This window comes from Camelus ferus, chromosome 35 (genome assembly GCF_009834535.1).
Source record: "Camelus ferus isolate YT-003-E chromosome 35, BCGSAC_Cfer_1.0, whole genome shotgun sequence".
NCBI classification, from domain to species: Eukaryota; Metazoa; Chordata; class Mammalia; order Artiodactyla; family Camelidae; genus Camelus; species Camelus ferus.
Window position 1 is genome coordinate 12736632 of NC_045730.1, and position 12321 is coordinate 12748952.

General features: G+C 41.7%; 1 protein-coding gene across 6 annotated transcripts in view; it reads left to right on the forward strand.

Moving 5' to 3' along the window:
• The first annotated feature begins 1557 nt into the window (after window positions 1-1557).
• CACNB2 (calcium voltage-gated channel auxiliary subunit beta 2) overlaps window positions 1558-12321 on the forward strand; it is a 347729-nt gene continuing 336965 nt past the window's right edge. For 3 of the 6 annotated variants that reach the window (XM_032473644.1, XM_032473646.1, XM_032473645.1), the window contains exons 1-2: window positions 1558-1828; window positions 11465-11557. In XM_032473644.1, the coding sequence (XP_032329535.1) occupies window positions 1709-1828; window positions 11465-11557 (213 nt within the window). In that variant the 5' untranslated portion in view covers window positions 1558-1708. Of the gene's footprint in view, window positions 1829-2074; window positions 2215-11464; window positions 11558-12321 lie in introns of those variants that run through there. The other 3 variants (XM_032473641.1, XM_032473643.1, XM_032473642.1) reach the window with 2 other exon arrangements.

Here is a 12321-nt window from a genome sequence, read left to right on the forward strand (position 1 = left end):
TTTTCTTCCAGTTTTATTGAGATTTAGTTGAAATACAGTACTGTGTAAGTGTAAGGTGTACAGCATAATGACTTGACTTATATACATCAGGAAATGATTATCATAATATATTTAGTGCACATCCATCACCTCATATAGATACAAAATTAAAGAAATAGAAAAAATTTTTTTTCTTTGTGATGAAACTCTTAGGATATACCCTGTTAACTATTTTCATATATAACAGAAAGCAGTGTTTTTTTTTTATATTTATCATGTTGTACATTACATCCCTAGTACTTAGATATCTTATAACAGGGAGTTTGCTCTTTTTGATTGCCTTCAGTTAGCCGCCCCTCTGGTACCCATTAATCTCTTATTCTATGCGTTTGTTTTTGAAAATTCAGGAAAATTTACATTAAAGTGTCCATTTTAACACCAAAGATTAGGCAAATCAATGACAGTTTGAATAGGCCTAAGTCTTTAATCACACCAACACCTGTTCTTTAAGCCCGACTCAAACCACTGTATGATGGAAATGGGTTTAAATTATCTACATTTGTCTTTGGGAAGAACAAGGACTGTATCCCACAGTGATTTTACACACCATTGGGAAACTATACAAAGCAGCTGAAGGCTATTGTAAATTTCCATATGTATATTTCAGTATCCAAAACTGTATATATTCTATTGTTATGAAACAATGCTGATACCAGGAAAACTTGTTCTCCAAGAGAGTTCCACTGTAGTAAAAGTTGTTGAAGAGCTACCCCATATGATTTTTTTTTAATGTGTCTTTAGGAATAGCTGAACGTTATGCTGTAAACAAAACATTATTGGTCAGGCCGCCATTCTCATATCAAGAGTTCAGGATCCTAAGGAAGCGCTTATTTTGTCCAAAATGTGATATTAAGACTTCTTAACTCTACAGAAAAGTGAATAAGCAGTTTCCAAAGATGAAGACAAACAGGAGTCATAGAGGAAAAACTTCAGATTTGGAAGTGGTCGATTTGGACCTGGTGGCCCAGGCCAGCTGCAGATTCGGGTGGGACCCGAATCCTCAGGTCCTCGGCCCCATTTCTTTTCTGGCGCCTCATTACTGCCACCATCCAGCGCCTTCACCTCCCAATGGGGATGGGAAGTCCTTTGTAGACACTTGCTCCTGGGTGCCGCCCGTGGCCTTGACAGATTGCAGGAGTGCAGTTGAGGAACCCAGCCTCCCCAGACTCCGGAGTGAGCGCCCTGCTCCCGCCCGCAGGATCGTAGAGAGCGGAGGGAGTGGAGCGCGACAGCGGGAGAAAGGAAGCCCCCGGGCGCGAGGCCTGGCTTTCGTGGCTTTGAAAACTTTCCAGCGCGCGTGCCACGGCGACGCGCAGCGGCTGCGCCGGGGCTCCAGCGGCCCGCGCCTCCCGCGGGGAACTTTTCAGCGTTTCGGTGGCTGTCACTCTCGCTTTCCGACGCACCTCCCCCTGGGCTCCGGCGGCCAGAGCGCCCTCCCTCTCCGCGAGGACCTGCCCCGGCGCCGGCGGCTCCCGTGCCCGCTCGGCGCTCGCTCTGTCCGCGCCCCCGCCGCCCGGCTCCCCTGCATCTCGCTTTGCAACCTGGCCCGGCCGCGCCCCGCGCCCTGAGAGCCGCGAGCCCCGGGCGGCCCCCGGAGCTGGGGGCGGGGAGCAGAGGAGGGGACCCGCCGCCGGGGGCTGGCTGCTGGCTCCCGGCCGACTTTTCGCCAATGGTCCAAAGCGACATGTCCAAGTCGCCTCCCACAGCGGCGGCGGCGGTGGCGCAGGAGATCCAGATGGAAGTGCTGGAGAACGCGGCTCCCGCGGGGGCGCTCGGAGCGGCCGCACAGGTAGCGAGAGCGCCGCGCCTTCCTCTTTCTTTGTGAGCCGCCCGGGCAGGCGCCGACCTCCATCTCTCCCGGCGCCTCCTCTCCTAGGATCCCTCGCCCAGCCGCTCGCTCCGGCCTGGGTCTCCGCCGCCGCCTCCTCCTTCCCCCGCGCTTTGCCACCCACTTCTCTCCAGGCGCCGGCGCCCGGGCCCCTCTTCGCTTTTCCCGGCTCTTCTCTGGCTTCCATTTTTCTCTGCTTCCCCAAAGCTAGTGGGAAGGGGCGGGGGAGACCTCCCGGTCTTCGGAGGCTGCCCCCAAGCCACCGCGGCCAGCCCTCCTCGCCCCTTCCCGGGAGAGGCACATGGAGAGACATGAACCAGGCGAGTGGACTGGACCTGCTCAAGATTGTGAGTCCGGGGGGCGGGAGGGGCCCCGCTTCCCACAGCTCTGCTCGGTCGCCGACCCTTCTGGACGAGCTCTGAGCCGGGGTGGGAACGGGGAGGCGTGCGACGGGGTGGGGGGTGGGCCTGGGGCTTGGAGGGGGGCGCTCTGCCCCTGCCTCCCAGGAGCGGCCGTGGCCACCCTCTGCACCTGGGCGTTACACCGTTCTGACCGCTCAGCTCCCCTCCTGGCACTGGCCAGGGTTTGCCCGGACCCCTCGCTCCCTGAAGAAGACAACCAGTTGGGAACGCGAAAGTTTTTATTTTTTTCCCTTGTCCCCGAAATGGCTAACATTTCAGGAGCTCCCGGACCGCCTCCTACTCTGATGAGTGTTAGTGGTTTCTGGGGAAATTCCGGTTTGCTGCTCTAGTGAAATAGGAGATGTCAGTTGTAGACACTGGGCAATGATAAGGTGGCTTTTACGTAAGGCTTTGGCAGGTACAGTTTGGATTACAGACACCTCCAGGTCTCAGTGGTGAAGAGTCTCTCAACTTTTATCCTAGCAGGGCAATGACTTAAGACTTCTGTGTTCTGCGTGGCGAGCCATGGTGAAGCGGTTAGGGTTACATTTCAAGTATCACTTTGGAGAAAGTCTCTTCTTTGCTTAGCAATATTGGTTTGTTGATTTCAAACGTATATTTACCAGATTTTAAATTGTGAGAAGATTATATCATTTTATATGTATGTAAAACATACAATTTATATGTTTTATATTTGTATGTGCTCAAGAGAGAGCATGTTGGTCTTATTCATTGTAGCAATGGGGGCCGGAGTGGAACACAGTAATAAATTGTTTTGCTGCTTTGTTGTTTTGATAGCTGGTGGAAATTGACTGCTTTAGATATCTTGATACTGTTAATGGTGGTGGTTCCAGTGGTATATTCGTGGAGCTTTATTGGACTTTCTTTTTCCACTGGGAAGTAAATGTGCTAACTTTAAACACATAATTCACTTTGATTTGAAATGGAGGAAAAATGTCGAAACCAATCACTTGTGTAATCAGAAAGCCATTTCTTTCATAGGGGAATTCATTTCTTTCCTAGAGGTAAGACAGCTAGATTTTAGTCAGCCTTGGGCTGTTTGGTGGAACAAGCAGAGTGGGGACATGTAACCAACCACCTACATTTCCATCTAGTCTCTGCCAGAGGATCTGAATCCTTACCAACACCTGTCACATTTGTTCTAGACTCCTGATTTTATCTGCATACTCACCAAGTAAGATGAGAGAGGGAAATACACTTGGGGACCACGGTTATTCTAGGATGAAGGTCTTGAATATTGATGGGACTTTTAGATGCTCTTTTCTCTTTGATCTTCAGGGATGTGTGTGTGTGTGTGTGTGTGTGTGTGTGTGTGTGTGTGTGTGTGTTTATTCTTATGATAAAAATAGAGTTCCTGAATTCCTAAGATCAAAGTTAGGGCAGACAGAAAGCATGACTGCATTCAGATAAGAGGTACGAATTTACTTAGTGATTTATGCAGTTCAGTGTAAGTCAACAAATACTTGTGATGCATCTACCACGTGGAAATGATTCAGACACGAGGAGAACATTTCTGCCTTTAAAGAACTTACACTCCAGTGGCTACAGGTGTGATGAATGGAAGACAATTGTGTGGCGTGGGACTCTGAGGAAAGTGCTGAATCTTTTATGGTGTCAAAGGAATAAAGGTCACAAATTTCTATTTGGAGTAATCTGTAAGGACTTAATGGAAGAGGGGGCATTTGAGAAGGGATTTGAAGAATGGGTCAGACTTCAACAGAGATTTTCAGAGAGATGGTGGGAGGCTATACAGGAAGCAAAGTCATAGCAATTACAAGTCTGAAGTGATACATTTTTAATCCTGAGTTCAAAAAGAGTGTGGAAAGTTAGAGATTGGGCAGAATCAAGCAGAAGTCTGACAAGGCAACTTGAGGCCACATCTTCGAGGCTTTGGAACCTGCAATGTATTGAACACCAGAGAACCTTGGAAGGGGTTCAAGGAAGAAGCCGCATGATCGCTCATTGAGAAGATTCACCTGGGAATGTTTGGTAGGGTAGTCTGGAGTTGTGGGGGTCCCCAGGTGGAGCTGCCAGGAGGGTGACTGATATAACAATTTGGGCAAGAGGTAATAAGGTATAAACTGAAAAAATAGATAAAAGAAATGACAGGACTGTGGATGGACACATTCCGGAGACCCAGTCCCCAGAAATCGCAAGTGATTGTATAGATCTAGGAGAGGGAGAGGGAGAAATGGGTATTATAAGCAGATAAGAGGTATAAATATTCAGCTGCATCAGCATCCAACTCCTTGTTTTCTCTGCCTTCCAAAAATGAAAGCAATTTTCCTTGAACTGTGTTCATATCATATTCATTATCTGAGGGAAACATTGCCTTGTTTGTTTCATATCTAATAAATAATGGCATCACAGAACTCTGAAAATTTGGCAAAGCATCTCTTCTGTGTCTCTGGGCAGGACAGGCCAGCAGTACTACCGCCTGAGAAAAAAGGCTGTCTCTGGAGCATCCCTCTGTTTGGTGATCCTGAGTAACTGTAATTCTACTTAGTAGTGGAATTTTTATTTGCAAATAGTACCTCTAAGCTATCATTGGTTTGAAGAACCCTGTCTGTTTCACCTCTGGATTATATTGCAAGTTCTGTATGAGTGAAGCAGAAGACGTACAACCACAGACTGCCCATTTTTCTTTTTTCTGTCAATAATCCTGCCTAGGGATGGGGCACCCTCATCCACTCCAACCCCTTCCCTCCAGCAGTGTCCTGAACAAAACAGATCTATTTCTTACGTGAGAAGCAGGTGCAGTCTAACTGCAAATTCTTGAAAGTTCAGATTTAAGCAGATCACATCACTTAAATTTTTTTTTTTTTTTTTTTTTTTGCAGGGGGAGGTAGTTAGGTTTAGTTTATTTTTGATGGAGGTACTGGGGATTGAACCCAGGACCTCATGCATGCTAAGCAGGTACTCTGCCACTGAGCTATACCCTCACTGATAGATGTCATTACTTTTTAGGTAACCTGTTGAACAGTTTGAAAGCAAAGTTGGATGCAGTCCACCCCTAAAGTCAAGGTGCTCATTGAGCACTCTCCCTCCAAAGCTCCAAATCTGTGCTGTCCAATCTGGGAGCCACTAGGCACATGTGGCTTCTGAGCACTTGAAACGTGGCCATTCTGAACTGAGATGTGCTGTACATGTAAAATACATGATAAATTTCAGAGGCTTCATATGAAATAAAGAATATTCAAAAAAGAATATACATATATATAAAACCTAATCATTATGCTGGACACCAGGATCTAACACAACACTGTAAATCAAGTATCCTTCACTAAAAAATAGTAAAATAAAGTACATAGAAAACTAAACTAAACATCATTAATATTTTTATATTGATTGCATGTCACAATGATAATATTTTCGTTATATTAGGTTAAGCAAAATACAGTATTACAATGAATTTTACTTATTGCCTTTCCCCTTTTTAATATAGCTACTAGAAAATTCCAATTACTTATGTGACTTGTATTATATTTCTGCTGGACAGCATTAGCCCAAAGTACCGCACTGGTGATTCTCCGGGGAGTTGAATAGATCTCAGTGGAGCCCTGATGGATGCAGAATTGGTGAAAGGAACTGAGAATAGGATGACAACGGAGGAGGAAATGGATGAGAAACAAGAGCAGTATCTCAGCACAGAAGGTCTCAAAGAGGTTGTAACCGGTGCCTCCAGTCACACCTGGAGGTGAAGGATCACTAACGAGAGGGCGTGTTTGTTTTGCTCCTAGCAACAGAGCCTGGCTGGTTCCACACCAGCTGAGTTTGCTAGCTGCTTTTCAAGCACATTGTAGTAATCTGGCCTGGTAATGGCAACATCCAAAGTCTTAGCGAGGAGCTTCATCTAAAGAGAGAAATTTGGGAGTCTGAAATTTGCAAATGTTAGCCACTATATATAAAAATAGATTATAAAAAACCAAGTATCTTTTGTACAGCACAGGGAATTATAGTCAATATTTAGTAATAACCTTTAATGAAAAAGACTATGGAAACAAATAAATGTATGTATATGCATGACTGGGACATTGTGCCATACACCAGAAATTGACACATTGTAACAGACTATACTTCAGTGAAAAGAAATTTTAAGTAAATAAATAAAAAGAGGGGCAGCGCTTCTCCCCAGGTCAATACCATTTTCCAGAAACTTTCTTGGGTCTGAGGTCCAAGTCAGTCTTTTGCAGTCTCCAAACACAATGGTCCCGGGTACTGGGTTTTATGTTTTGCTGCAACCTTCACTGCTGACCCCCATTAATTTCCTCTTTGGTGGTATTTTGTTCTGGTGTTGCACGGCAGAAATTTTAAAACATGTCAATCGGGATTTCTGAGTGTTTTGAAATGTGAAATATAAAATCTGACTGTTGGAGTGGTTTGAGGTTTCATTGGTCTTATAGTTTAATGTTCCTTTTGCTTTTTGTCTTGCCTTTTATGTCAAGAGTGAGAGTTTACCTGGTTCTCTACTTAATTTCATTGAAATATACACTATGCAGCCTGAGTCCTTTCAAGAAAAGCTGCGCAAAGTATGTTAACCCTGTAGTGGGGTGGTGGCCCTCTTTGATTTTGTGACTGTGGGTCATGGCTCTATCTTGCTAATACTACAGGGCACACGCTGACTTTCACAATTACAAATTGGGAATTCAAATTAAATACGATGCCACGTAAGTCAGTGGGTCTGTCTTAGATTTCTTTCCAAACCTGGCTGGAGGTAGATTGTGAAGAGGGCAAGCTGGGGCCCTGGTCATCGCCTGCCCTCCTTGTCTCTGCACATACCCACTGGCCACGTATCTGCTTCCTGGTCTCATCCCTTCTCCCTTCTCTACCTACCAGACCCCCACCAAGAGCTCTATTAAGCTGCTTCTTGACTCCTTTCTGCTTTCGTGTGAACTGATCCATAGAGAGGACTTGCTGTATTCCCCCTTTTCTAGGGAGGAACCTCAATGTCTTCTGTTCTAGTAAAAGGTCTGACAAGGTCATTCACTTGATGCTACAGGTTAATAAGGACATTTAATGTCTGATTCCTCTCTGGTTAGTTTTGGCTTGCTTTGCTTCAGACCCTAAGATGAGGAAAGTCTGCAGCTTGAAGGGATACATATCAGTGAATGCTGATCGAGAGGGATGGAAACTAATTTCAAGCATCAGCATTATGCTCATGGAGAACAATCTGTAAGGAGGAGAACTGCCTCCTTATTCATCAACCACAGAAGCAACAACATTTTTAATGCTGCCCCCAGGGGCCGCCAAGCCAACTTTGTGCCCAAGGCTGGGCTGCAGTCTCCAGTCAACTGGCAACTTCTGTAATTAACTATGACCATCTACTTCAGTCAGACAGAAATGAGATGTCAATTACTTGTGCAAACGTGCTGATTTTAAGATTACACTCCAATTTTTAGAAGTTATTTAGTATCAAGGGAGACATTCCCAGGAAGCTGATATTAACATCGAGATGAATGTTGGATATCTTTTTAATAAGTCATGTAGACATTTGTGACAATTTCTTAATTTTTTTCTAGTTTCTGAAGTCTTACTAGGTTGGTTGATGTTTTAAAAGAATTAAAGGAATTTAAATGTATGGTTTTCCTTTTACCTATTTGTTGTGGTGACATCATTTGTTTTTATTAAGCTGCATGTAAATAATAAGCAATGAGTTGAAATTAGTGACTGTTCAGACCGTGCTCTATAAGGCCGTAGAGGTCTGCATGAATCACGGAGAGCGTTATGGGTTACACCTAGCACTCTGGACAAACCCCCTGTCTTCTCTTTACTTCCTGAAACCCTGGCTCTGATTATTAATTGTTCCATATATCAGATGTTTATATATTTAGTGTTGCTAAAAAAAAATTTAGAAATCCCATTGGTTATAAAAGTAGCTGCATTTGAAGTAGCAAAGAAGACTATACTTCTTTTCCAAATTTAGGCAACTAAATATTTGAATGCTTAATCTTTTCTCTCTTTTACCATTTGAGTGAAGATTGGCCTTCATTTTTTTTTAAATTCCTCCATATGAAACACTCTACTCCTTATTTTCAAGAACTTTGAACAACTAATAAATAATTTTAGCAAGATGGACTTAATTTCAAATATGCATTGAACTGAAGGAAACATCATTTGCTCATGGTAGTATAAACTTTCACTAACATTTTTCAAAGTGCATTAAAGTGGACTACTAGCTTTAGAAAAGTCCTTTAGTTTTTTTCTTGATCCTGGATATTGTTAGAAAAAAATAACTAGCCATTGAGTCATGACCCTACAGTTAATTTTTTTTTAAAGGAGATTGTAAAAGAGAAATCACTGTTGAAATTAGTAAAATAGAACAGAGGTGTAATTCAGCATATCTGTTTATTTTGGATTTTAATAAATATGATATATAGTGAATAAGAATTTGCTATAGGAGTATTAAGCATAAACACTTTGAATAAATCATCCCTCATACATTTAAGTGATTGAAGAACAATATATTTTTCTCAAAACTATCACCAGTTTGCTGCATTTCAATATACCATAGTTTTTTAAGTGTATAAACTGTGACTTAATACATTTGAGACATGGAATCCAACATATACACATGGCATTGGCAGCTAAGCACACCTGAAATAATGTTTATGAACAGTTTTCCCCGGGGCCTGGAACAATTAGTGTGACTTTTTAAATGTGTCTAATTTCTTGCAGAGAACTGCAGTCCCCCTGGGACCAGATGTCTCATATATTGTGAGATTCTTACAGTGCCTGCTGGGTAGTGTGAACAGCCATGAAAAAGTTTCTCCTGCAAAACAGCTGAATAGTAAAAGCATAATCATCATTAAAAATCCAGAATAAATGATCATGCTAGAATTTCAAAAAAAGCTCTTTCCACCCATGGCAAAATGGTACTGGAGACATGGGGTCATGGGTTGAGAGGATAGTTTGTCTTTGTTCTCAAAGGTAACTTATGCTTGGAATGAAAAGGAATAGTGTATTTATGGGGGGGGGGGACAGTATAGCACAAGTGGTAGAGCACATGCTTAGCACGCATGAGGTCCTGGGTTCAATCCCCAGTACCTCCTCCAAGAGTAAATAAATAAATAAACCTGATTACCTCCCTCCCAACAACAACAAAGTAAAAATAATTTTTTTTTAATTTAAGAAAAGGAATAGTATATTTACCATAAATATGCCCCCACCTTCCTTCTAAGAAACAGGTTAGGCCTTAAAAATGCTTTCAAGGTGATAAGTATTTTTTTTCCTTTTGGAATAATGTAATTTTTTTCTTTTTAATTTTAAGGAAACTTTCAGACTTTAACGTTCCTACGCCCTGGAAGACACTTCTGTCCAAACCTTTACATAATAATTGGAAAAGGAAGAACGCTGTTGAAAGAATGTTATTTTTCAACAGTTTACGGAATAATGTTTACTTAAGTAAGAAAGATATGCTGTTAGTGAGGAGACCTGGTATTATGAAAGTCCAGCCTAGATTGTCTTTCCTTTTATGAAGTTGAGAGTTAATTAAATGCCATGGAAACACATTTGTATTATATAAATCCCTTAGATACTTGGTAGAGAACAAACATATTTAAGACAAAATTTTGCTTTAAAATTATACCACCCCTCTCAGTGATTGCAGATGCATCTAAGTTACTCATAACACAAATGTTTGTAATAGATTTCAGCTTGCCTAAGTGCTGCATATATTGTGGCTTATAAGATATTTCCATTTTAATGAAAACCAGATGAATGTATAAAATACAAAGTAGCATTTTCAAAACCCTGAACATGGTGATTTTCAAAAAAGCAAACTGTGTACGTTCAGATCATCTAATGAAGTCTCTGTGAGCCTAATCCTTTGAAATACACTACACATTTTAGCCCAGTTTTTTCTCCACCCTTCTCACTCTAATGTGGATATCGCTTTTTACAATATCATTATGAGTTCTTACCATGTGCTAGATCTTATACTAAATGCTATAACTACACTGTTTAATACCTACAACAATTCTGGGAGATAAATCTTAATATCCCCATTTTAAGGATGAGAAGACTAATGCTTGGAAAGGTTAAGAAATTTGCTCCAGGTCTGCTATAAGCCTATCTATATTTAACTGTAAACCTCAGGGTTGAGCTATTTTTCCCTTACATTTTAGTGTTTAATTTTCTCAATAACTTTATGAGTGCCTAGACTTAAACATAGATTAATGCATAATTTATTCTTAGTGCTCTGAATGTAAGCTGTAGATTCAGCTGTAGAAAAAGCAAGTTCATTTGTAGACATCTGTGCTTGGCCCAATCCTATTACTGAAACAAATTGTCTTACTTTTAACATCCTGTTCTTAAATGCTTACTTCTTTTTCTCCTTCTTGTTCTTCCATAAAATTTATTTTTCTTGCCTTCTCAGCAAAATAAGCAAGCGCTTAAAGAGCAAGCTTTTCATATCCTATTCAAACATGACAACAATGGGCCAGAAAATTTTTAAAGTATTTTAATTTCATCTCATTCACTACCATTTCTATAGCTTTTTCACTATCTCTCAAAGCAATCTGTGGATTCATACCATAATATGAAGGACTGACACCAGGCTCATTCATGCCCCACCTCGATCTATGTCTATATGAATGGAAGAGTAATCAGAATTCATACACCAAAATGTTGCTCAGCCACCATATGCAAGTAGCACCCTAAACTGGGAATGTAAATTATATATTATATTACCTGTGGAATTACAAATTAAGACATGAAAAGAAGCCAGAAATGGGTATTCAGCACCACTGGAAAACAGTATTTTGTGATGCTCGATCCACTGCATTCATGTTCTTGGAGGGACTTTGACAAGTTACTTTCCGCTCACCCTACTTCTGCCCCAGTTGCTCCTACACATAAATACTTAATTTTTAATGCTTTATCATTAATAATCTTTTACCTCTTGACCGCAGATAATGCCAACAGATAGCATAAATTATTTTCATTCACTAGTTATTAAATGCTTTTTCTAGAAATCTCTCTTCCATATAAACTCCCTGATTGGAAATAAATATTTGTGATTCCACCAATAACTTTTTAGTAATGCTCGTATCATGGGCAATTCATTCTTTGTCTTGATCTTGAACATTTTCTAGAACTAGGTTTAGATTCCTGCGAGAGAGTCTAATAATCATCTTATTTGTCTTGTCTTTTTTTTTTTTTTTTTTTTTTTTTGTAGTCTTATGGAAAAGGAGCGAGGAGGAAAAACAGATTTAAAGGATCTGATGGGAGCACTTCTTCTGACACTACCTCAAATAGTTTCGTTCGTCAGGTAAGAGTTCTTAAATTCACGGTTTGGAGAAGTATATTAAAGTGAATTTAGTTTTGTCTTTTTTAGAGGTGGCTTTACAGTGGCATTCTTGCGATCCATATAGTATTATTGCACTTATTTTTAGTTGAAGTGAAAATTGCACCGTTTGATGTCATAATGAATATATTACAATTTTAAGTGAGACTGTATGAGTAATAATTACCCTGTTTCCTGGCAAGTTGGGGAAAGACAAATGCAGAATTCATTACAAAGGATTTCTTCATAACAGAATGCGTGAACTCTGGCAGAAATGATTACAGGTTTGGGAGTTTTGGGGCGGAGGTAGGGAGGCAGGCGATGGGCATCTGTATCGCCAACTGTGAAGTCGACATACTGGTGTTCCTCCACTTTGAGTTTTCTTCTGCCCACTTTGGGCTGGGCTTCTGAAAGAGAAGATTGTCCCTGGTCCTGAACCGGCTGAGGCTACTCTGGTTAAATAGTGCACATGGTGTCTTGGAGACAGAAGCTGCCTTTGGAGAAACAGCCTTCATTTCTGTTAAGGGCTGGAGTGTCCCTGCCCAGGAATTTGGAGCTGCCCCCTAAGCAGTGTCAGGATCCCCAGCATAGAAACACTCCTACACACAGCAAGAGAAAGGACTTTAATTCCCAGAGGAAGAGGATAGGCAGCCAGACCTCTAAGGATGATGGGGCACAGGTGGAGACTAATGTCTCATCCTATCCGCTGTAGGTGAGCAAGTGTCTTCATCTAATGCATCTCAGTGGGG